This window comes from Theropithecus gelada, chromosome 11 (genome assembly GCF_003255815.1).
Source record: "Theropithecus gelada isolate Dixy chromosome 11, Tgel_1.0, whole genome shotgun sequence".
Classification (NCBI taxonomy): Eukaryota; Metazoa; Chordata; class Mammalia; order Primates; family Cercopithecidae; genus Theropithecus; species Theropithecus gelada.
Window position 1 is genome coordinate 88,202,801 of NC_037679.1, and position 26,019 is coordinate 88,228,819.

Here is a 26,019-nt window from a genome sequence, read left to right on the forward strand (position 1 = left end):
AGTGGGAGGATTGCTTGAGCCCAGGAGTTCAAGATCAGCCTGGGCAACACAGCAAGACCCCCAATAGCTACAAAAATTACAAAAGTTCACTGAGTGTGGTGGCATGTGCCTGTAGTCCCAGCTACTCGGGAGGCTGAGGTGGGAGGATCACTTCAGCGCTTAGGAGGCAGAGGTTGTAGTGAGCTGAGATTGTGCCACTGCACTCCAGCCTGGGCGAAAAGACAGAGCAAGACCCTGTCTCAAAAACAAAAACCCCAGACTATCCGAAATTATTTTGTGTGCTGTTTATTCCCCCCACCCAAATAGATGTAAGTAAGGTTTTTGAAAGTGCATGTGCGTTTGCTGTATGTATGACTCTGTCTCTAGTGCTCGCAGCTATTCCTGGTACAGAGTAGCTGCTCAGTAAATACTGGCTGAGTAAAAGATTGATCTATCACTTGCTATTGTTTGCATGAATATAAGGATTCCATGCAACTTCTTGTTATGTAGAATTGTCTTGGGGCTGCAGTTGATAAAGGAATCTACAATCAACTTTTTAACCCAGCCCAGAGTTACTGTGTGTATGTACACTCAAGACCCAAAGGAAGGACGGAAAATTTTCCTCACTCCAGCCCAAAAGAAGGCTGGAATACATGCTTGCCTGCCACAGTTTCCACTTACCACTATCAGTCAGTAGGCTTTTAGGAGAGGATTGCACGTGTGATTTATTTGCAAATCCTTTCAGGTCCTGAAGGAGAGACACTTAGTACACAATGCACTTTGTCATCACGTGTCAACATCCCCTCGATGCAGAGAGCAGCACTACACGATGTAAGGGTGTAATTGGATTGTGCTGGGATCCTTAAATCTGCATTTCATTTAGAGCCACAGCTTTTGCAGAGCCATTTGCGATTGATGCAAGCCCCTTGGAGGGGGTCAGCATGGAGAAGGACAAAGGACAGCCATAAAGCCACTGAATGCAAACTTTATATTTACAGTCAGTAAATTTATAAATATATATTACATTCTTACAATCTACAGTACATTCTACACGTAGATGGATTTGGGAGCGGGCAGTGGCTGCATTACTCAACAGAACATGACACAGGTAAGAATGGAAAGAAATATGAGGACATTACTGAAAGCAAAGGATTCTCATCAAAAGGGGTGACAGCTTAATCACCCAACCAAACAAGGTAGGTAAGCTTGCGGACAAGAGCAGGTGACTTACTGGCTGCAGAAACCCCAGTCTCAAGAGCAAACTGATAGCACCACAGTTGCAGGGGAGAGGGCTAAGGTTGGAAGGGTAAACTGGTGAAATTTACACACACATGATCTAAAGAGAATTCAATTCTATGGAGAGGGAGAAGGCGTAAAGACACACACTCAAAATTAGAGACAGAGAGGAAGCAGGGAGATAGGTTCAAAGGAGGAGAGAGATACAGAGACACACAAACAGACTGGAAAACAGACATCGAAAGAGCAGAGAGAAAGAAAATGACAAAGAGTGAAAAATGGAATGGATTCAACAGCACGGCCTCTTCTGCCCTCCACCCGCTGCCCCCTACCATCTTTCTCAGGATCCTATCTGGCTGGCACCCAACACACCATTCTCTACCTTGGAGTGAGCGTGATATGGGGCAGGAATTCGCTGATGTCTCCTTCTCCCCATCTTCATAGGCTCCATAAGTGAGGGGATTCAGGGATATCCTGAGTCATGCTGATCTCAAGCAATGCGAAACCTTTTGGGGCTGACTGCAGGACCAAGTGCTTGCAGACCTGCATCTCCACCACACGCAGACGCCCCTCATCCCTTCACACCTCCAAGGCGAAGAAGGCTTCTGTGCTGTCCGGTGTGTGCGAGGCCAGGCTTCCTATTGGACCCACCGCGTCCACACCCAGAACCCCCCAACTCCACACGTCCTGCACATTCCACACAGGCACCCAGATTTGTCTCAACAGCCTCGAGGGCACATTCTTGGACAGGAGATCTGCCATGAACAGTGAAAGACCCGTCCCAAGTGGCCCTGTTTTCTTTCTAGAAAAGGAAGGGAGTGTCCCCTGGGGTGGAATTCACTGTGAGTACCGCCCATGCCCAGAGACCAGCCTCTTCAAAGACGGACAGCGTGGGACATACGCCCAGGTCTGTGGGGGGAGCTTCTTTATAGAATGTCACTTGGGAGTTGACACAAAACCCAGAGGGAGAAAAAAGACTCAGCTAACACTAGAAACTGCCCTCTCCCTCCCCTACCCACGGGTGACCAGCGGCTCTGGGGAGGGTGGCAATGCAGTGGAGGAATAGAAATGGATACATTGTGAACTTGATAGGAATCAAAAGAGCCTGGTTCTTTGAACCTGATTCAAATTCTATGCCCAGTATCCTTAAGTTTACAAATAAAGAAGTGCCCTGAAGGGCTCAGAGGATTTGTGTCCGTGTATTTGTCCTTGGCATGTAGTTACAAAGGTATTTGTGGCCTGTTAGCCCACATGTTCCCTTTCAGTCCTTGTCAGCCACTGCCTTGGCCTGCCCATGATCTGAGCCAGCTCTGGCCCAGCCTTTGAGAGACAATGACTCCCAGTCATGCCTCCCCCAGCGGACGGCGGCACTGGACCGCCCGTGATCTCGCTCACAGCGAGATGTGCTGCTCCGGTTTCGAGGACAGCTTCCTCCCATTGATCCATGGATGCTCCACCTGAGTTGCGCTTTTCTCCCGTAGTCTGCAATATCGAATATTGGAGCCATGTGGATTTTACAATATCCAAATTGCTTTGATTCGAGAGAGAGAGAGAGAGAGGCTATTCTTTCCTGGAAACTCAGATGCTCAGTGATTCCAAACTCGTTTTTGTTTCAAGTCTGAAAAATCTTGCCATGCATGATAAACCTCTTAAGCAAGACACTGTACTCTGGAATGTGTGCGTCGATGCGGACTCCAGGCCTCGCTGCTGAACCGGGGTCATTGGCTGAGGCTCCATGGACAGTGTCATCCTTATTTTGTCCTGTTGCTTTGTTTCTCTTCCGGGGTCACCGTTGCTACACATCCTGGAATTAAAGGCTGAAAGGTGAGTGAGAACCAATGTCTGCGTGTGGCTTACACATTTTCATGTAATCTCTCCATGTAGTTGTGCAGCTCTTTGCAGTCCCCAGGGTCCAGATCCTGGCAGACCCACTTAATGTCATCCTCGCTACTCATCACGATGGAGTTCCTGGTGGGGTACTCGTCGTCAGAGGAGACGGCGGTGAAGGTGGTAAATTTCACCCTTTTCCTTTTTGAGGTAGGGGATGTTGGGGGATCACTTTTCTGGTCTTTCCCATCGATGATGATGGGTCCTAAAGGTTTGAACAGCTGCCCATTGATGCTTTTTTGGGAGTTTGTGCTGAGGAGATATTTACTTTCCTCGAAATCCATGCCCCTGTCAATGGCAGTGATTTGCTCATCTTGCGAGGAGGCAAAGTTGATGTGATTCTCCAACAGCTCTGTCCGGTTGCTTAACCCAACCCAGTCATGAGAGTGACTCATCCCTTCCTGCTCCTCGAAGGGAACCTGTTTGTGTCTGTATTTTAAAGCAAAGGTCACACAATTTATCAAGAAGACCAAAATGGCCAAACAGAAGACACCCAACAAAGCATACATCCCAATTTCTAAGTCGCTCAGCCCTTTGGATGCCTGCATAAGGTCATTCCCATCCATTTCCGCATTACTTCTGGGGAGGTCCACCTGGGCTGGGAAGCTGGTGAGGTCACTGGGGACAGTCTGCAAGTGGCTGTCGTTATCGAAAAGGCTTTCCTGGCCTTTCTTCTTCTGCAGGATGGACCTGTCTGTCGTGGTGCCCCGTCCCTCCATGAGTCCCATGGAAGAACTGCCATAGTACTGTCCTTCCTGACTCCCCCATTCCTGCAAGGGTTTTTTGGGCCTTCTGTCACTGACATTGTTTTCCAGGTGAACCCCTGCCCCTGTGTGTCTGCTGTCACTGGTGTTGGGGTTAGCATCATTTTGGCCAAATTTAACTTTGATGTTTGCTGTTCCAACAGCTAACACACTCTTCCGCTTGGATTTCTGGCAGGATTCACTAATAACCATTTCCACCTTGACCAGAGCGCCTTGTCCTTCAGTTTCTGCAGCAATGATGGGCCACTTGAATTTGGGGTCTTGGTGGATGGAGACCACCTTCTCATCCAAAGATGTGGCCATCAAGGAGAAGTCTTTCCCATCATAAATATCCAAGGGTGTGACTGAGCCATCACTGAACTGGACCCAGCAACTGATGGCTGCTTCCTATTGAGAAAAATATGTAAGTTAATTAAAATGGGCCAAAAGGCTCATTGAGCCCCAAGTCTTAGTACAGTAGACACACTATGGAAAAATATTGCTACGAGAACAAAGACAAGCCTTTCAAACAGTGTAGAAATAAGCGATAAGAAGTACCAAGAGTATAAAAGAAAACGAATTCTCACAAAGATGCAAAAACGCAAAATAAAACAACGAAATGACAAAAGAGGGTCGGTATTAAACAATCCATAAGAAGATTTTGCTTTTTTTTTTTCCTCCCGTAGGTGTTAAAAGGAAGATGGGCCCTTGGGCCATTCAGAATCGACTTCTGAACAATAATAAATTGCACGACAAAGGAAATGGTGAGTGGAATCATTTACAAGTGTTACGCATTCAAATGAAAAATATTTATTACATTATTTATAAGTTGTAATACTGAGTCTCTACTGATTACTGGCAACACAGATAAAAGCGTCTGATCTAGATGAGATCCCACTGCAGGGCTGCAGGCTGTGGTTTGGCCAGCCCTGTCTTTTCTGAGCCTGCAGGAGTAGATCTGTCCTGACCTCAGGACATAGTCTTGGCTTGAAGGGGAGTAGTTAGGCCTGACAACAGGAGAGGGAAAGCATCTTGATTGGAGAGTCTTCGTCTCTTTCTTCACCCAGCCCAACTGGAGGAAACTGGAAGACCAAAAAGCAGCCAGAGCCGGGGTTTGTGTACCTCTCAGTCTCTTGCTGTTTTCACTCTGTTGATTTAGACCAACTTTCTTTGCAAATAGTTTGACCGGGCAGATCATTGGAGATAACCTCCAATTTCATGCCAGCCTTTAATTTTGGTGAAGATGTCATTATGCTTGACAGCGCAGCGGCAGATCCATTGCTTCCTCCCTCCTCCCTCCCTCTCGGAGAACCTGCTCCACCCCAAGCCCGAGATGATGAACAGCACTAGGCGGCCCCTGACCCTGCCCGCTGGGCCACAGCAACAGCTGATTGGAACGAGACAGCTGCTGCCATTAGAGCCATCAATCTCAGCAACGCTGAGCCAGCCAGCATGACTCTCGCCCTCTGTCTCTCTCTTTCTCTTTCTGTCTCAAACTTGAAACCAGAAAGACAAGACTGGCAAAGTCAGGTTGAGAAGCTGTGTGGTGGGGGCTCATATAAAATTGGGAATGAAGCCCTCTTATGGACTACGTGTAAGCAAATGTTTGGGCATGGCATTTATCCATAGGAAGACAATAATGAGTTAGACCAAAGTAAAAACACAGGTGAGAGAGAGAGAGTGGGCATGAGAGTGTTGACCTTCCCTTTCCTCCAAGGTCTTGCAGCTGGGTTCTGTGAGATCCCTCCAATCCTCATAACACAACCTTTGTTATTTAAGCTTTTCCTTGGGTGGACTTTTTTCTCTTACAACCCACTGGCCCCTGACCATGACAGAAGTAATTTTACACAGTTGTTATTTAGTCTTTGGAAGTAAGAAGAAAGGCTCCTCAAATGTGGCTGGTGGCCTCTGCTCCTTCCTTCAGCTCAGCCAAGAAATACTTACGCTGTTAGACATTGGCTTGGACTCCCTGCTAAGTGGAGAACCTTGCCAAGGCACAGTGCAAAAGCTACTGGACATGACACTGACTTACCAGGTTCTCTCAATCTGCCACGAAATCTAAGCAGAACATTCAAATGCACAACGGAGTTCTTGAAACTACCACTGTCAGAGCCAAGTTGCAGGCAGGGAGTGAGAGCCCTGCAAACCACCTATGGAGCAAATCTCAGGGTAGCATGTTTAGCTCTGCATGTCAGGAACGGATTAGCTTTCTGGCCGCCTTCTAGCTGCATCTTATCCCTTCCTTAATGCCTAGCTGGTGGTCAGCTGATGTTATCACCCACAAAGACAGTGAAAAGCCTCAGGTTATTTCTTCATTGCCATCTGTAACTTGCCTCTCGGCTGGCATTCTTCCTTGAGAAAAGGAGGTTTGCTTTGCCCAAAAATTCAATCCTGTTATTGGGATCATCCACTTTCAAGTGTTTTCTAATCAAAAACTCTGCAAACAAAGACTGTAGTATAAGGACTAGGAGATTAGCTCATGCCTGAGAGGGGAGCATTACATGACAGGTGCAGGCTGGGAAAGTGGGAAGGCGCTTTGTGCCTCTTGGCAAGTCCAGTGGGGCACTCCTGCCTCCTCTGAACATGGTCACAGCCGCTGCTGGTGCACGAAGGCAGGGCAGGCCTGGTACCTCATCCTGCTGAGGGAGAGTGTGCAGAAAAGGCTCTGGATCCAGAAGGGAAGCAGTCAGAACAATAGCCCATTTGGGCTGGAGGGATTCCAGCTGCCCACATGAAGATGATCCCTTTTCATGGGGCACAAAGAACTAATGACCTGCAACCACCATGTTTTGTTGTTAAGCGAGCTTCACCCAAATTCCTATGTTCTAAGAAATAATGTTTATCTACCTCTAATGAGGGAGAACATACTACTTTCAAAGGTCCCCTATAACAGTCCCCTTTGTAAGCCATTGTATCCACATACAAACACATGCACCACACACATACACACAACACACAATACATTCACAACATATACACATATACATGTACACAGGTGCCTATACAACACATACATACAACACAAAATACTGACACAAGACAAACATGCATATACACACACGCATAAAGCAAAAACATACATGACACACATACATAGACCCACAGCACACACATATATGTATACACATGACACATACATAGACACATGCAATGCATACATACAACACACAATATATTCACAACACATATACATGCATACAGGTGCCTATATAACACAAGCATACATGCAACACACACAACACAAAACAAGCAACACAAAATACGGACACAAGACACACATGCATACACATAGACACACAAAGCAAAAACAACATATGTACACAACATATATAGACACAACACATGTATACATATGCACACATATAACACATGCAATACACACATACAACACACAGAAACACACAACACACTCTATTAGCTCACACTGGTTCCAAATAAAGTAAAAGAAAATTGTGACTGACATCCCCATGAATTCTCTGTTTCTGCCTTGAGCTGAACAATGAATGGTCTGCAAGCGATGTCCCGCCACGGGCTCCCCACTCAGCAGGTCTGTCACGCTCTGCTCCATCAGGACCTTGGCAGCAGGCTGTGCACCTGCTCTGAGCCTGCCCGTGCCCTTATGCCCTCATGGAAGCAGGAAGGATGTGGAGAGCACAGGTGACCACCTGCATGCACCTGCACTGTGGTGGATGAGGGGCGGGCCTTTCCTCCAGGGCTCCTGCCCCTTAGTGGCTTCTCATTTTTACATGTTGCAATCCTTATGTATATTTGTATTTATTTTTTTCATCTCTGCATGAGGGAGCTGGGAAACATGAGGCAGAGCAGTCACCTGCTTCATAAGTCACCTGCTTCCCTTTGCAGATGGAGAAACACCTGATATGTGATCCCACTCTATTGTGCCACCTGCCTGGCATGGGACCCGCCTGGCGTGGTGCCTGCCTGGTGTGTGATCCACTTGGTGTGGGACCCCTGCTGAAGTGTGTCTCAAACCCTCCTCCATACCTGTTTTGGCCTCTGCAGAAGTTCCTGAGCCACTGCAGTGGCAAAGATGGCTCTGTTGCTTCCTGGGCTGAGCTGCAAGGAGAGCGACAGCCCTGTCACCAGCTGCACCCCGAGGTCTGTGATGGTCACCTTCTCGTCCAGCACGGTGATGGTCTTTTCAGCGAGGATGGTGTCTGACAGAGGAGACAGGATCTGGAGGGTGGAAGCGACATGACAAGGAAAGGCTCTGTGGTCCAGGCACTGCCTCCAGTTGCAGGAGGAAGTGCCAGGTGTGCAGGCAGCTACAGGGCAATGTGTGAGCCAGAAAGTATGAGAACAGGTCTTTCCCACTGACACCGCCTTCTAAATCACATATTTTGCTTGAGAAAATGGAAAGCATTTTTTGCGTAAAGCAAGGTGGTGTCAAGTAGTGGGCAGGCAGGGCTTGGCCCCTGCTCACACCCCACACATCAGCTCCATTTCCCACCATGCTCCATCCTGGACAGGAGGAACTGACATTTTCATTTGACTATTAACTTTATGATTTTTCTACATCACAGATCATCTCTCTACTCTTTAGTGTGTGTATTTTGTTTAAAAGTATTTATTTTACTAAAATTTGTTTTTTCAAAAGCCTTTCTATCACCAGCGAACAATGGGTTGGGTGTACTGGTTACATATTGACGGTTTTCTCTCTTGCACACGAAAACCAATGTGCAACTGGAAGGTGGATCCTGCTGGTCCATCTCAATCATGTGTGTCACTGGAGGCCACACTGTACACTTTGGGAAACACAGCGTATGATGCCTGATGATGTGGAATATCGTCGGGCATATTCTGATAAACGTAGGTTCTGAGTGTCTATGCCTGACACCAACAACCCAAAGCCTCATTTCTCCTGTGGACACCTGGAATGACCTGGAAAATGAGGCTTATGTGCAGTTTAGACCCTGGACAGGAAATCCTGCTTTTTTTTTTTTTTTTGGTGTGTGTGTTTTTAGTAGAGATAGGGTTTCACCGTGTTAGCCAGGATGGTCTCGATCTCCTGACTTTGTGATCCACCTGCCTCGGCCTCCCAAAGTGCTGGGATTAATCCTGCTTTTGAGGAACGTCTGTGGAATCACCTCTTCCTCCTCTCACCCTTCGTCCCAACGATAAAGAGCTGTCTTAGATGCCTCGCGGCCCGGTGTAACTCAACCTTCTGGAAGGGAAGGGCTTCATTCTCTGTTCTCCTGCTTTCTCGACCTCTTTCTCTTTTCAAGTTTTTGGTGATATTTATGATGTATGTCAAGACAGCAGTTTTCCTAGGACCCTTTAAGACCAGGAATCAAAGCTCCATACTTCTATCCGAACGCCACCTTCACTTTCCGGTCCGACTGGGACAATTTAAATGGCAGCGAGCAGGAGAGATGCGTCCCCAGAAGAAAGTGGACTAGTGAATTTATGACTCAGGAGGGCGCAGTGAGAAAAAAGAAAAAAAGAACCAAGGCTCGCAGGAGTAGATGCCTCACCAAAATAATGTTCACGTTTAACGTGTGCGAAGCTGGCCCACTTCCTCTTCCCCGACACCTGATTTCAGAACGGTATGTCTTTTCCCCTTTGCACTTCAATTGTCACTTAAGGGAAGATGTTAATACCAAATTCTCATCTCACTGTGAGTTTCTGGACATCAGTTTCAGTTTAGCCTATAGATTTATGATAGGGATTCAGGTCTTTCAACTTCTTAGTCAATTATGGAGGTTGCAAGCTCTCATCTATGAGGCAGATATGTTTTGTCTGACATAAGTCATATTTTAAGGTAGAATTATCATCATTTAGAGAGCTGGAAGATTTCATATAAAAACATAGACTTCCAGCTTTTCTAGCAAATTGGAACATATGGCCGCAGTGGACTTGCATTTCTTCTTGGCAGCTTTTGGCTGTAAGAGCTTGCCCCTTTTCCACAGGCCCCACCACTCCCTGTTGTCTAACACTCAGAGGAAAATCAGCTGCTGTCTTTCAGCCCACACCCAGCCTACTCTCCTCACTGACGGTAGCTTCTCAGCTTTTAGAGATCATTAGAGTATGTGACTCCTGGTCTACAGCCCAAACCCATTTATTTTCCTCCTTGGATAAAATGAAGTTTTTAGATATACCAGCCAATTTTCTAGAATGGATATGTTTTAAATCTTCCACGATCCAATCTAGTCTCAGTTATGATGATTCCTCATGCACAGGTGTTTTCGAAGCCTCACAGATTGCCTGATAAGACAATCGTGTTGCCTGCAGAGGGGGCAGCTGCTGGGGAATACACTTTTCCTTTGGCTACGATGTACACTATTTGGGTGATGGCTATGCTAACAAGGCAGACACGCAATATGTCCAGGTAACAAACTGCACTTGCACCCCTTACATGTATACAGAAAGAAAACAAACTCCTACTTTGTTCTCAGCTGGGAGGTAAATGACCAAACCCTTACAAGCCTCCCAGAACATTGTTTTGTAAAAGTGTTTGTTTCAAAACCCGAGTGTTGTGGCTGGTCCTCTCCATCACCCGCTCCCCAGCAGAAGGGGCCCACGAGACAAAAGGAGGCATAATAACTTCGTTCCTTCCTTCAGCACATGTCTCAGTTATTCAAGTTCTCATCAGGCCGCCGGCTGTGACTCGGTAGAGGCGGCCACAATATCCAGAAGCCATGGGAAGGTTTAGGTGACCACGCTCGACGGCGGAAAGTGGCTCAGCAGGAAGTTGCTGGCCGTGCCTGTGATTCAGATCACATGAGCTCACCTCAAAAGCTTGTTTACCAAGATAGTAACGCCCACCACGGCTTGGGCAAAATAGTGTGTTTCAAGCATGACCCACCATGGGAGTCAGCCCAGAGTTTCTCACCTATAAGTAATATGGGAGGAATTTCGAGATTCTCATCACATCATTACATGACTTGTATTGTGGTTTTGTTTGAGATGGGATCTCGTTTCATCACCCAGGTTGGAGTGCAGTGGCACGATCTCAGTTCACTGCAACCTCTGCTTCCCAGGCCCAAGCAATCCTCCCACCTCAGCCTCCAGGAGCTGGGACCACAGGCACGCACCACCACACTCGGGTAAATTTTTGTATTTTTGGTAGAGATGGGGTTTTGCCATGTTACCCAGGCTAATCTCAAACTACTGAGCTCAGGTGATCTGCCCGCCTAGGCCTCCCAAAGTGCTGGGATTACAAGCGTGAGCCACTGCACCCAGCCAACATCACTTGTATTGTTTACTTGACAATTTCTTTGAATTTAGCCATCCTAAAAATAGATACCATTCCCAGCAATGACAAACAGCTGGTTTCTCCTCTGGGCGGAGCAGAGGTGGGAAGACAGAGAGATCTTGCTTTGGGGATTTTTATTTTTTTACCTGAATGGTGGTCATCCCAAGTTCCTGTCCCATCAGGATCTGTCCGCCTTGCAGCTTGGCGATCCTGGGCTCCTCCACCTGCATGAAGTCATTTATCAGCTCTGTGATGTCCACTTGCCAGTCTGAGCCCAGCAGGTGGGCCAGGTGTCCCCCAGGGCCAGCCGCCTCAGCCACAAACTGCGTCAGGACCCGCACCATGGCATGCTGGTACTGCAGGGTGCAGCCGCGGCCCCTCCGCTCATCGTCTTCCTCTTCCTCACTGTCCCCAGCAGGCCTGTGAAAGAGGCAGTACAGTTTGCAGACAGTTACTTGTTGGTTCTCTGTAAGGGGCTGTGTGTGGAGCCTGGTGGGGGCTGCAGAGGTAAGGAGACCATGAGACTTCAAGGAGTTTACATCCAGACATGCAGAGGTGAACCTGACATACTAACTACTGCTCTGGCATGACCAGTCCCATCAGCAAGGCCAGTGCAGCCAGCAGAATGTAAGGTGTTCCCAGTGGCCCCCACCTCCTGGTGTCTACTTTGTGTAAACCTCTCCCCTTGAGTGTGGGCTGGACCTAGTTTCTTTCGTCCAATGAAAAAGTTAGGGCAAAAGTGATTGGATGGTCACTTTCTTGGCTAGACTTGAAAAGCCTGTGACTTCTGTCTTGCTTGTGTTTTCTTTCCTTGGTTCTTTGCACTTGCTCACTCTGATGAAGTGAGCTGCATGCTGTGAGCCAAGCTGTAGAGATTTCCAGCCAGCTAGAAACTGAGAGTGAACTCTGGCCAGCACCAGCGAGGAAATGAGACCAGCCAGCACCCGCGCGAGTGAGCCTGCACGTAGATCCTTCCCCACATGAGCCTTGAGACGGGACTCCAGGCCCACTGACACCTGGGCTGCAGCCTGTAAGAGCCCCTGCTCAGAAGACCCAGCTCAGCCATGCCTGGATTCCAGATCCACGGAAACTGTTCAATAAACATGCTGTTCTTTCTCTTTTTGAGATAGGGTCTTGCTCTGTCATTCAGGCTGGAGTGCAGTGGTGCAATTTCAGCTCACTGCAGCCTTGAACTCCTGGACTCAAGCAATCCTTCCACTCCAGCCTCCTGAATAGCTTGGACTATGGTGCAAGCCACCATGCCCGGCTAATTTTTAAAATTTTGTGTAGAGATGTGGTCTCGCTATGTTGCCCAGGCTGGTCTCAAACTCCTGGGCTTAAGCCATCCGCCTGCCTCGGCCTCCTAAAGTGCTGGGACTTACAGGCCTGAGTCACCGTGCCTGGCCGGCATGTTGTTCTTGTAAGCCACATTAACTTTGGGGATAATTTTTAACCCACTAAGCTTTGGGATAAGCCACTATGTTAGGCAGAATGGATATAGCTAACACGACAAGGCCAGGGATGAATGGTGTGGTTCTGTAACCCAGCACAGAAAGCAGGTGAATATGTAACCCAAGGTGAGGTCAAATGTGATAAGAAAGGCAGAGAGGGCCAGGATGCTTGGAAGGAGACAGATGTCAGCTGCTCCCTCAACATCTGGTCCCTTCTGTGCAGTCCGCCCTTTGATGGCACCGTCTCGGTCTCCATCAGAACAGCAGCTGTTCCCTCTCACACTCACTCCGCTGCCATGTCTGAACCAGGCAGCTGTGACAGCGTATGGGATGTACTGCGGTGAGACTCAACCAGGTCTCTGGTGAATCTTCCCCTACAGTTTCTTCCCTCGGTAGCACCAACCGTCACCCTCTAATCCACGCCCTCAACTCAACACCAGAAACCCCAGCGACTGAGAAAGAATCATTGCTGAAGCCAGTTCCCAACTGTCCCTGAGACACACAGCTTTTGTCCTTGAAGCATCCCCTCTCCCAGGGGTCATGGGACCAAAGGAATGAGCTTGCAAGGGAGGGAATATAAGTTATCCCTCAGATGACCACCAATTCTCCACCCCCTGCCGAGTACACAGACTCCAGGCATATTTCCTTGTCTCATAACGCATATACTTTTAGAAATCAACATGTCGTTATACCTGAATTCTTATACACGGTTTCTCTGAGATGACAAAGTCTGTGAGTGAAGACCCTGAGCTCCTACCACTGTCTTTACATGGTACTCACGTGGTTCCCAATGGTAGATGGTGGCGACTCCTGGGGCTCTACCAAGCACCATTGGAGTAATGTATCAGACACTCAGTGGACAAGGCTCAGACCTCATTTCACCAAGGCAGAGAGCTCAGAGCTTCTGGACTGGAGCACAGAGAGGCAGCTCAGGTCAGGCTGACCCTGTCAGATGTCCTTCCAGGGAACATCTGCTGCCGCCTTCTTTCCAGCATCAATTTTCCCTCCTCCTAGAATTTGTCCATTCATTCAGCCTTGGTGCACCTCTTCATCTAGCTCCTCTGGCTCTGGTTAGGGGAGTCCAGCTACTCAGTATGTTCCAGGGCCTTGGCTACAGTAACTAGATAAGGAAGGCCACAAAATCCCAGTGAGGATAAGACTTAAATCCAGGACTTTGCTGGAACTAGTGGGAAGGAGAGGAGGCACTTCCTGCTGGAGTTGCAGAGAAGAAAGGATGAAAGCCTGGAACCTCCCAAAAAACACTGATAGAAAATGAAGCCAACACAGAGCAAATCAAAGCTGAGCGGTGGAGGAAGACTTGGTCCTTAGGGTACCATATGCATCCTCAGACCCAGTCATGCCCGAATTTGCCACCCTGTACACTTCTTAGCCTGTCATGGAGTTTGAGGGGCACACCCACCTCCTGCTGGAGACGATGGGCACTCGCCAGCCCTTGATCTGATTGAGCTCGGTGTCTGAGACCTCTATCTGCAGCGGAAGTCGGGGCACCCACACCGTCATCTCCAGGGGGCTGCTCAAGTGCTGGTAGGTGAAGTTCACCATCACATTCACCTTGCCTTTCATTTCCTTCCCATTGACAAAGACGTAGTCACATCTGTCAGAAACCTGTGAAGAGGTGAGAGAGAAAAGGGGAGGGGAAGGTGAGCTTTCATCCCATTGCATGGCCCAAGGAGGAGGAAAGGGAAGCACCCTGGCTGGTAGAGGTCACTTACTATGGGGAGGAGGTCCTGGTATGAAGCAGATATTGGCTGTTGCTTTTAAGTATAGCAGACGCTGTTATGATAGGTGCTCTCTGAGTACCCAGGCTTCCTGGGGTCCCTGTGGCTAGGTTGGTGGACTCCTCCCCAGGGGCTGCGTGTGTGTTGCCGACAGCTCCTGCCACATCTTCCATAGCAGACTGCCCTTAGGTGAGTGGAGCTGTGTCCCTCAGAGTTACCTGGGAGTTATGTCCTGCTCACCCCGCTTCTCTGCCCAGTGACTACCTGGGAGGGTGTGAAGCCCAGGCTGTTTGCCTCAAGGAGGGACCCACACACAGCACAGCTCATTCTTAAGAGCTGCTCAGGGAGCTGACTGTACTGCACCGGAAGCCGACCTTGCTTGGCCCCTCCTCTTCCGCTCCTACTCTATTCACTCCCACGCGGGTGTAGCCTGAGAACGTCCTCAACAGAGCATGCGCAGACCAGTTTCCCCCGCAGGCACGGGGTGGATTCTGCCGAGTTCCCTAGAGGGGCTCCATGGGGTTCCACAGAAGTTGCTCACCAGGCGCGCTAGCTCAGTGATGCCCCTCCTGCTGCTTTTCCGAAATGTGTCCTGTCTTGCTGCTCATTCCCTCGTTCTGCATCCAGAGATCATTCCCCAAATAAACCGCCTACTCTGAAGGGCACATCACAGGTTCCGCTTTTCAGGGAATCCAAACGTGGATTCGTTTCATCCTCAGAACAACCACAGCGCTCGGCACCACTGCCGTTCTCACATTCCAGATGAGGAAGCCGGGAGCGGGGGAGCCTGTCTATGTTCCTCTGCCAGGAAGGGCAGAGCCAGGATTCAGCCCTGGGAGTCTGGCCCCAGAGCCCAGGCTCTCAACTTCTGCCGGGTGCAAGGTGGCTCCTCCATGGCCAGCGCTGATGGGAAGAACCAAGTTCAATGGAAGGACTTTGTTCTCTTGTCTTGTCTCCTAGCTTTCCTGGGGGAAGGCAATGAGTCCTTTACTTTTCATCCTAAACAAGAACTGGGACGTGTCTTTGGGGGAGTGTGGGAGCCTAAATCATAGCTCCCAAAGATATCCACATCCTCATCCTTGGAATCTGTAAACGTTATCTTACTCATCAAAAGGGACTTTGTGGGTGTGACCAAATTAAGCATCTTTTCCCCTCCCAGCTTTATTGGCAAATAAGTACTTGGCAGACAAAACTGCATCAATCTAGGGTGCACCACATGATGTTCTGATACACATGTATACTGTGAAATAATTACAAATCAAGTTAGCTCACACATCCATCACCTCACATAGTCACGTGTGTGTGTGTGTGTGTGTGTGTGTGTGTGTAAGATATTTCTTAAAATTTGTATATATTTAGGGGGTACACGTGGAGTTTTGTCACATGGATGTATTGCACAGTGGTGAAATCCAGGCTTCTAGTGTAAACATCACCCAAATAATGTACACTGTACCCGTTAAGTAATTTCTCATTCCTCAACCCCTTCTAACCTCCAACCCTTCTGAACATCCAGTGTCTATTATTCCATGCTCTTTGTCCATGTGTCCACTGTATTTAGCTCCCACTTGTAAGTGAGAACATGTGGTATTTGACTTTCTGATTTTGAGTTGATTCACTTAAAATAATGACCTCTAGTTCCATTCATGTTGCTGCCAAAGAGATGACTTCATTCTTCTTTATAACTGAAAAATATTTTATTCCATATATATTGTATATTTATATATTGTATATATAGTATATTGTATATTTATTGTATTATATACACACAATATAATACACATATATAATATATGTAATATAAAATTGTATTGTATAAAAAATTACTATATTATATATACAATATATAGTATGTTTATATGTAGTATTATATACATTGTACATAAATGTGAATTATATATTTATGTACATTGTATATAAATGTTATGAAAATGTAGTGTGTGTCTAAATTATGAGTGTAGGTGTTTTCTCAATGTACTGATCTTTTTTCCTTTGGGTACATACTGGTAGTGGGACTGCTGTAGAGAATTTTAGTTCCTTGAGAATTCTCCATACTGTTTTCCATAATTAATTTTCCATACTATGTTATATTCCCATCAATAGTGTGTAAGTGTGAGAACATGGAAGACTCACTGCCTTTGCAAATCCTAAGTCTACCATACGGTATTATTAACTAGAGTAGTCATGCTATACATTAGGACCCCATCATATATTCACCAGCATAACTGAAACTTTCTGTCCTTTGACCAACCTCTCTCCATTTCCCCCACTTCCCAGCTCCTGGAAACCCCCATTCGACTCTGTTTCTATGAGTTGGGCTTTTCCCCACATATAAGCAATACCATGCAGGATCTGCCCTTCTGTGTTGGCTCTAGTTCACTTAGCATCATGTCCTCCAGATTCATCCACGTTGTTGCAAATGCTAAGATTTTCTTCTATTTTAAGGCTGAATAGTATTCCACCGTGTATAGACACCACATTTGCTTTATCCGCTCATTCACTGAGAGACCCTTAGGTTGTTTCCATGTCTTGGCTGTTACCAGTATTTAAATTCAGGGTCTTGAGATAGGGAGAGCATCCTAGATTACTTGGGTGGGCCCTAAGTGGAGCTGACTGTGCTTATAAGAGGGAGGCAGGGAGAGATTTGACTGCAGTGGGAGAAGCAGGTCCTGTGACCACAGAAACAAGACGCTGGAAGATGGAGGCAGAGACCAAAGAAGGAAGGAGGCAGCTCTGGGGGCTGGAAAATGCAAGGAAGCATGTTCCCCACTAGAACCTCCGGAGGGAGGGCAGCCCTACCAACACCTTGATGTCGGCCCAGTGAAGCTGATTTCAGACTTTCGACCTTCAGAACTGGAAGAGAATACATGGGTGTCCATTGTCTCACAAAGCTGCTGGGTTTGTGGTGTGCTGATTTGTTATCACAGCTGCAGAAAACGGATTCCCGGAGGGAGTGGAGGACACACCCCAGAGCCCTGGATAATCCTCCCTGACCCGGGCGTCCTCTCTGACCGGGGTGTCTTCCCTGACCGGGGCGTCCTGACTGGGGCGTCCTCCCTGACCGGGGCATCTTCCCTGACCGGGGCGTCCTCCCTGACCCGGGCGTCTTCCCTGACCGGGGTGTCCTCCCTGACCGGGGTGTCCTGACTGGGGCGTCCTCCCTGACCGGGGCATCTTCCCTGACCGGGGCGTCCTCCCTGACCAAGGCGTCCTCCCTGACCCGGGCGTCCTCCCTGACCGGGGTGTCCTGACTGGGGCGTCCTCCCTGACTGGGGCATCTTCCCTGACCGGGGCATCCTCCCTAACCAAGGCGTCCTCCCTGACCCGGGCGTCCTCCCTGACCCGGGCGTCCTCCCTGACCGGGGCATCCTCCCTAACCAAGGCGTCCTCCCTGACCCGGGCGTCTTCCCTGACCGGGGCGTCCTCCCTGACGGGGGCCTTGCTGGTTAAGCTTAGAGGGGGACATGTGGCGCTGAGGAGAAACATGGGCCCAGGTCCGGTTATGAGTGGGAGCTGCTTGTGTCTTCAGTATCTGCCACCAGCAAAAGTCCTTAAATCTGATTAAAAAGCTGAATGGCACGAGCTCCGGTGGCTAATCCTCTGTGGCCTGGCCACAGTTCTCCTTGCTTCAGGGGCCAGGGTGTCTTTAATAGGAGGCTTGTTCTCTCTTAAGTCTTCATTTCTAACTCAGACTGAATCCTCATAGGTGAGCTGACTTCTCAAAAGAAAGAAAAGGGCTGGGCGCAGGCTCACACCTATAATCCCAGCACTTTGGAAGGCCGAAGAGGAAGGATCACCTGAGGTCAGGAGTTTGAGACCAGCCTAGCCAACATGGCAAAACCCCGTCTCTACTAAAAATATTTAAAAAATTAGCCAGGCATGGTGGCATGCACCTGTAGTCCTAGCTACTCGGAAGGCTGAGGCAGGAGAATTGCTTTAACCCAGGAGGTGGAAGTTGCAGTGAGCCAAGATGGTGCCATTGCACTCCAGCCTGGGTGACAGAGTGAGACCCTGTCTCAAAAAGAAAAAAAAAAAGACGATAAAACCGGTTGCAGAATGGAGAAAATTGAGTCAACATTCAAAACTTTTATGATTTCACCTTAGAAATTTAGATTTCTAGTATCGCTTGAGAATTCAGACACTGGTGAAATGGAGCCTCCAATCTGACTTGGCCCTGATGGGGCAGAGTGGTGCTGAGGGTTCCAGTCCTTCCTACCCCACAGTGTCTTTTTGACTCTAGAGTTGACCAGCTTTATTTATGGTCTATCTCACCACTCTTCTAATAGAGAAATGTTTCTCTCGAGTCATGTCTCCACCCAAAAGTGGAGAAAACAGAAAGGGAGGGAGCCTGTGTTTCCAAGATAATTCAGAAAGAGCACATTGTTTTATGAGATGGAAGAAAATTCCTGTGCGTCTCCTAGGCAAAAATAGAATGTCATTGTCTAATGAACACAACTGAAGATGCCGTTATGATTTTCCATCAGGCTGGTCTCTGAAGACCTTACCTATGCTTACCTGGGCTCTGGGGATCTTACCTAAGCTCACCTGGGCTCTGGGGACCTTACTTCAGTTCACCTGGGCTCTGGGGACCTTACCTATGCTCGCCTGGGCTCTGGAGACCTTACTTATCCTCACCTAGGCTCTGGGAACCTTATCTGTCCTCACCTGGGCTCTGGAGACCTTACCTATCCTCACCTGGGCTCTGGGGACCTTACCTAAGCTGACCTGGGCTCTGGGGACCTCACCTAAGCTCACCAGGGATCTGGGGACCTTACCTATCTTCACCTGGGCTCTGGAGACCTTACCTAAGCTCACTTGGGCTCTGGGAACCTTACCTATGCTCACCTGGGCTCTAGGAACCTTACGTATCCTCACCTAGGCTCTGGGGACCTTACCTATCCTCACTTGGGCTCTGGAGATATTACCTAAGTTCACCTAGGCTCTGGGGACCTTACCTATCCTCATCTGGGCTCTGGAGACCTTACCTAAGCTCCCCTAGGCTCTTGGGACCCAGGTTCCTGAGCCTAGGTGAGCTTAGGAAGACACAAGCCTACTCCCCCATCAGTGGACCTGGCCCCAACTCCATCCTGGTCTGGACAGACAACCTGAGATGTGTTCCTGCAACAGCTGGATGGAGCAGAACTTCTTCCAGCATATTCTGACATCCATCCTTCCCTTCATAGCTCTGTTCATTGTATTAGATTGCTAGACACTCCAAACTTCCCCTCTGGGAGATGAACTGGAGAAATGTAACGGTCTAGGTGAGCCAGCAAGACCTGTTCATTACTTCTTGTTAAAATATGACTAACTGTACATGTCATATAATTTATTAACTACCACTTTACAATGCTGATGGTTTGAAGGGATGATCTATTAAAATTCTCGAACTTCTTTCATAATCCATTTCCAGCCAGTCGCACTGTTCCGTTATGGGGATACAGTTAATATTTCTGGCTCTAGTGTGCATAATCCGGCACTTATGTGAATTTAATGCCATTTCCTTCTTTTCTGTTTAAATGCTGTATGAATTTAAATCTTATTTAAATATCACCAACATTCTTGGTTAAATTTATGTTCTTCTAATATTTCTCTCTTTCCTTTTTTTTTTTTCAAGAGCTAAAGCTACGGATGTTGAAATTCTGTCTTTTTTTCCCCCTCAAACTTGGCAGGAGTAGACATCCTATGGGAATGCTTGCATCCAATTTCCAAGTTAGGTAGTGCCTTTTTGTACTTAGTCTCGGTCTTGGATTAAAGATGTGGATCACCTGAGGTCAGGAATTTGTGACCAGCCTGGCCAACATGGTGAAACCCCATATCTACTAAAAAATACAAAAAAATTAGCCAGCTGTGGTGGCGGCGCCTGTAATCCCAGCTACTTGGGAGGCTAAGGCAGGAGAATCGCTTGAACTCAGTAGGCGGAGGTTGCAGTGAGCTGAGACTCATGTCATTGCACTCCAGCCTGGGCAACAAGAGTGAAACTATGCCTCAAAAAAAACCAAAAACCAAAAAACAAAAAAAACCCCAAACAAACAAAAAACAAAGATAACATTAATAATAGTGGTAACAATAATAGTAGTGACTAATATTCATTGTTTGCTACATGCAAGGTACTGTACTGAGTGTCGAGAACTTATTCCACTTAATCCTCACAACATATCTATTAGATTGGTACCCTTACCCCTATTTTCCAGATAAGAAAATTGAAGCTCAGTGTCCTGTAGCCAGTGCCACACTGGGCTAATTAATCAGAGGAGAACTTTAGCTCATTATACTAGGCTATTTATTGGAAAACAACTTTCCCTAACTCAGGTATATCTGTTAATGAACAACACACACTTTTCTGCCAAGAAATAAGCAAATTTTAAATGGACACCCTGGAGGACACACTGGACACAGTTTTAAATGGATGCCCTGGAGGACACGCTGGACATAGTTTTAAATGGACACCCTGGAGGACACGCTGGACACGGTTTTAAATGGATGCCCTGGAGGACACAGTGGACACAGTTTTAAATGGATGCCCTGGAGGACACACTGGACACAGTTTTAAACGGACGCCTTGGAGGACACAGTGGACACAGTTTTAAATGGACGCCCTGGAGGACACAGTGGACACAGTTTTAAATGGACGCCCTGGAGGACATGCTGGACACAGTTTTAAACGGACGCCCTGGAGGACACGCTGGACACAGTTTTAAATGGACGCCCTGGAGGACATGCTGGACACAGTTTTAAATGGACGCCCTGGAGGAGGACATGCTACAGCCGGGAGCAGGGACATGCCACAGATGGGTTTCGGGTCAGCAGGGATGCTCCATGTGCAGAGGGAAAAAGGGGCAACTTGAGCCTATTGTGGGCTGAATTTTGTTCCCTCCCTAAATTCCAATGAATCTGACTGTATTTGGAGGCAGGGTCTTTATAGGGGTGGTTAAGTAAAAATGAGGTCACTAACATGGGCCCCTAACACAATATGCCTGCTGTCCTTTTTTCTTTGAGACAGAGTCTCACTCTGTCACCCAGGCTGGAGTGAAGTGATGCAATCTTGGCTCACTGCAACCTCCGCCTCCCGGGTTCAAGTGATTCTCCTGCCTCAGCCTCCCAAGTAGCTGGAACTACAGGTGGGCATCACCATGCCCGGCTAATTTTTGTATTTTTAGTAGAGACAGGGTTTTGCCATGTTGGCCAGGCTGGTCTCAGACTCCTGACCTCAGGTGATCTGCCTGCCTTGGCCTCCCAAAGCACTGGGATTACAGGCGTGAGCCACTGCGCTCGGCCTGGTTCCCTTTTAAGAAGAAGAGATTGGGGCATCAGGGCACTCAGGGCAGAGAGGCACCAGGGATGCACAGGGGAACGGTCATGGGGGAACACAGTGAGAAGCAGCCACCCACAGGCCAGGGAGACACCAAACCTGCAGACACCTAATCTCTGACTTCTAGCATCTGCAACTGTGAGAAAATGAAGCTCTGTTGTGTAAGCCACCTGCTCCTTGGTATTTTTTTTTATGGGAACCCTAGGAAACTGCAATCAACTATGCAGACAAATATAGTCAGCCGTTCAGTCCCTAGAGCCTGCTTTCCTATTCCAGGAGGAAGTTGCCAGCCTGCATTGCATGGAGAGGAGGCTAGCTGGAAACTCAGGGGAGAGCCAGCGCGCAGTGAGGGCTTCACAGATCAGAGGTGTTAAACCTGCCATCGAGGACAACTGTCTACCTGACAGCCTTCCCAGCTGTGCACATGCACTGAGTTGTTTGATTTTGACAATAACCCAGCAAGGTAGGCATTACCACAATCCCCATTGTGCAGATGAGAAATTGAGGCACGAGGAGATTAGGTGACTTGCTAAAGTTCACACAGTTAGGATGCCTTGGGTCTGGGATTGGAATCCAAGCTGTTCCGGGTCCAGAGTTGGCCCTCATATCCCTCGCATGCCACAGTACGATCGTGAGGTCTCTGGGGAGCAGAGGCTGAGACAGAAGGCCCATTTGGCTGTAATATCTGTGAAGGAGGAAGGGAAGGACCCAGGAAGGCAGCGGGAGCTCTTGGATCAAGAGGAAGACTCAATAACATTTCTGCCAGCTCACCGGAGGGGTCTGGAGCAAAGACTGCGTGTGTGGGGAGGAGCCCCGCTTTGGTGAAAGTGGTCAGACCCTTGAACCACCGCCATCTTTGTTAATAGCTGGGGCTACCCGAAAAAGAGCAGGACTCAGCTCAAAACACAGGAACCCTCAAGCAGCTAAGCGCTGCTACCAGCACTCCTTGAGGCTGAGTGACAGTGCTTTCCGGAAGAAAGTCTGAGTCTCTTTCCCTGTCAGCCACAGCGGACCTCTTAGTTATGACACGGAACGGGGATATTCTGGTGTTTCTGGAATCATCTATACCAGAAGATTCTGTATATAGTCTATATTCTATAGCCTATTTTCTTCTAAAATCAGAAATTCAAATTCCCAGGAAGCTCTGTTATTTTAAAATGAAAACAGAACATTTTTACACAACCTCAAATTTCCACTTTCAGTCCCTTCCTGGGTCAGAGGAAATAATGCATTCAGTGAATGTTCTCTTTTCTTTGTCCTCAAAACTGTCCACCATGTGGCCTGGGTCATAAGATCTCAGTTGTCTTCTCACAGTCACTGATGAGCAGTCTGATAGGAAATCATTTTAAAAACAATCCAACCAAGTCGCTCTTGCCATGTGCCAGGCACTGGTCCTGGCCAGCATTTCTCTGCCCCTGCCCTGTCCACATTTGGGGCTGGAGAGTTCTTTGCTGTAGGAGGCTGTCAGGGGCAGTGTAGGCTGCTGAATGGCACCCCTGGCCTCCACCTCCTGATGCCAGTAGCATCCCTCTCTCCAGCAGTGATGACCAACAGTGTCTCCAGACATTGCTAAAGAACCCCTGGGCAGCAAGAGCACCCCCGGTTGAGAACCACCATTCTCAGTCCTGTTTGTAAATGTATTCGTTCAAGCCCCATGACACAGCTTTTATGACTCTCTGTTAGACAGATGAGGGGACTCTGTAAATGAATGGACATGCTTCTGTATTTTTCTTTTTCGTTCTTAAAAAAACAAACATAAAAATTTATGAACACTTACATCACCTATATCCATGGAAGAAACTTAGGAATGAGGAACTCCAAGAGATGACTAAAATTCGAGTGTAGGTAGCATCTTCCACAAAGAACAACAATTTTATAGAGAAATGACAGGAGAAAGGAAATAGCCTTGGGCCTCCGATGATTTAGAAACTACAGAAAGGTAAATATTTGGGGGAAACTAATGGAGAAAGGTTTGTTTGCAGATTTTTTCTGTGTCAACTCTGGGCTAATTATCGTCTAGCGTCATCTCCAGTAAAGGAGAGTTTATATCGTCCATTTAGGTATAAAAGGAGAGGGTAGAGAGAACTTCTCCTACCTTTGTTTCTTGTTAATTCCCTTTAACTCAACATAATTCTTATGGCAAAAACACATATTTTTGAGTGACATGCTGATTTCCCTCAAGTTGAAAGCTTGTATTGCAAACAAAAACTGCATATGCAGAAGTGTTTAATTTTAATAAACTACAGGTGATCAATTCTTTCTTTCATGGATTGCACCTTTGGTGTTGTATCTGAAAAGTCATCACCAAACACGATGATATCTAGACTTTCTCCTATGTTATTTTCTAGGAATTTTATCGTTTTTGCATTTTTACATTCAGTTCTGTGGCCCACTTTCAGTTAGTTTTTGTGAGGATGCAGCCCAGAAGAATAATATCAGAGGACTGACATGACTCAAGTTCAAGACTGCCTGGAAAGCCGTAATAGCCAAGACAATGTGGTATTGCTGAAAGAACAGATAAATGGATGAATAGGGCAGAAAAGAGAGCCCAGAAACACACCTGCATAAATGTAGTCAACTGACCTTTGACAAAGGAGTAACGGCAACTCAATGGAGCCAAAGTCTTTTGACAGCCTTTTCAGTAAGTGGTGCTGGAACAACTGGGCATCAAAATTCGTAAAAATGGTAGTAATGATGATGATGAAATGGATCACAGAGCTTGCATTCTCATGTATTTTGCTTTTTCAAACCATGCAGTGTGACAAATGTCCTTGTGCCTACCTACTGTGCACAGATGCCTGTTTTTCTAGGGTCTCTACCAAGAAGCGAGTCTTACAATAAGATAAAGCAGTATTTTAATTCCACTAACTCCACTGTTCTTCACAGCAGCCCTGTGAGATTGGTGTTATTACATCTCCTTTTCTTCTGGATAAAGAACGTTGAGACTCTGGGAGGTGAACGTACGTGGCAGACTGCATTTTCCAAAGATGGCCACAACAGTCTCTCCTGCCTGCTCACGTCCTCCCCAAAGTGACCTTATTACATCCCACTGAAGAGGTGGAGTCTTATGCCCTCGCCTTGAATCTGGGCTGGCCTTAGTGAATTGCCTGCGTTGGGGCTCAGAAACTGACATCTCAAAATATGCTCCCTTGACATGCTGAACTGAAGAAGCAGCCTCAAGGTCTCTCTGACCTTCCAACCATCACCCTCCTACCCTCTCTCAATCCTCTGTCTCCCTTAAAGTACACGATAAAGTTCTCTAATGTTCCCTTTTCTGCCTAAAGTCTGCACCCCACAGGAAGAAAATAATAGCCTCTGGGGCTTTCCTGAGTTTTTATCTACTGAATTCATATTGCAGGAAGAAAGATGGAAATCTGTGAACACAGCTGGACAGACTTTTGTCACAAAGCATTGCCTGAGGGGCAGAGCAAGATGGCCGAATAGGAACAGCTCCAGTCTCCAGCTCCCAGCGCGAGTGACACAGAAGACAGGTGATTTCTGCATTATCAACTGAGGTACTGGGTTCATCTCACTGGGGAGTGCCGGACAATCGGTGCTGGTCAGCTGTTGCAGCCCGACCAGCGAGAGCTGAAGCAGGGCGAGGCATCGCCTCACCTGGGAAGCACAAGGGGGAAGGGAATCCCTTTTCCTAGCCAGGGGAACAGAGACACACAACACTTGGAAAATAGGGTAACTCCCACCCCAATACTGCACTTTAAGCAAACGGGCACACTAGGAGATTATATCCCACACCTGGCTGGGAGGGTCCCATGCCCACAGAGCCTTCCTCATTGCTAGCACAGCAGTCTGCGATCTAACCGCAAGGCAGCAGCGAGGCTGGGGGAGGGGCGCCCGCCATTGCTGAGGCTTAAGTAGGTAAACAAAGCCCTGGGAAGATCGAACTGGGTGGAGCTCACAGCAGCTCAAGGAGGCCTGCCAGTCTCTGTAGACTCCACCTCTGGGGACAGGGCACAGCTAAACAACAACAACAACAACAACAACAACAACAACAAAAAGCAGCAGAAACCTCTGCAGATGCAAGCAACTCTGTCTGACAGCTTTGAAGAGAGCGGTGGATCTCCCAACACGGAGGTTAAGATCTGAGAACGGACAGACTGCCTGCTCAAGTGGGTCCCTGACCCCTGAGTAGCCTAACTGGGAGACATCCTCCACTAGGGGCAGACCGACACCCCACACCTCACACGGTGGAGTACACCCCTGAGAGGAAGCTTCCAAAGCAAGAATCAGACAGGTACACTCGCTGTTCAGCAGTATTCTATCTTCTGTAGCCTCTGCTGCTGACACCCAGGCAAACAGGGTCTGGAGTGGATTTCAAGCAATCTCCAACAGACCTACAGCTGGGGGTCCTGACGGTTAGAAGGAAAACTAACAAACAGGAAGGACGCCCACACCAAAACCCCATCAGTACGTCACCATCATCAAAGACCAGAGGCAGATAAAACCA

At 47.8% G+C, this 26,019-nt stretch overlaps 1 protein-coding gene across 1 annotated transcript in view; it reads right to left on the bottom strand.

Annotated features, from left to right (window-relative positions):
* Positions 1–948: 948 nt before the first annotated feature.
* TMEM132D (transmembrane protein 132D) overlaps positions 949–26,019 on the bottom strand; it is an 832,282-nt gene continuing 807,211 nt past the window's right edge. Inside the window, exons 6-9 of the mRNA XM_025402435.1 lie at positions 13,930–14,135; positions 11,205–11,478; positions 7,848–8,039; positions 949–4,253 (exon numbers count right to left, since the gene is read on the bottom strand). Coding sequence (XP_025258220.1) covers positions 3,069–4,253; positions 7,848–8,039; positions 11,205–11,478; positions 13,930–14,135 — 1,857 coding nt within the window. The 3' untranslated portion in view covers positions 949–3,068. The remainder of the gene's footprint in view (positions 4,254–7,847; positions 8,040–11,204; positions 11,479–13,929; positions 14,136–26,019) is intronic.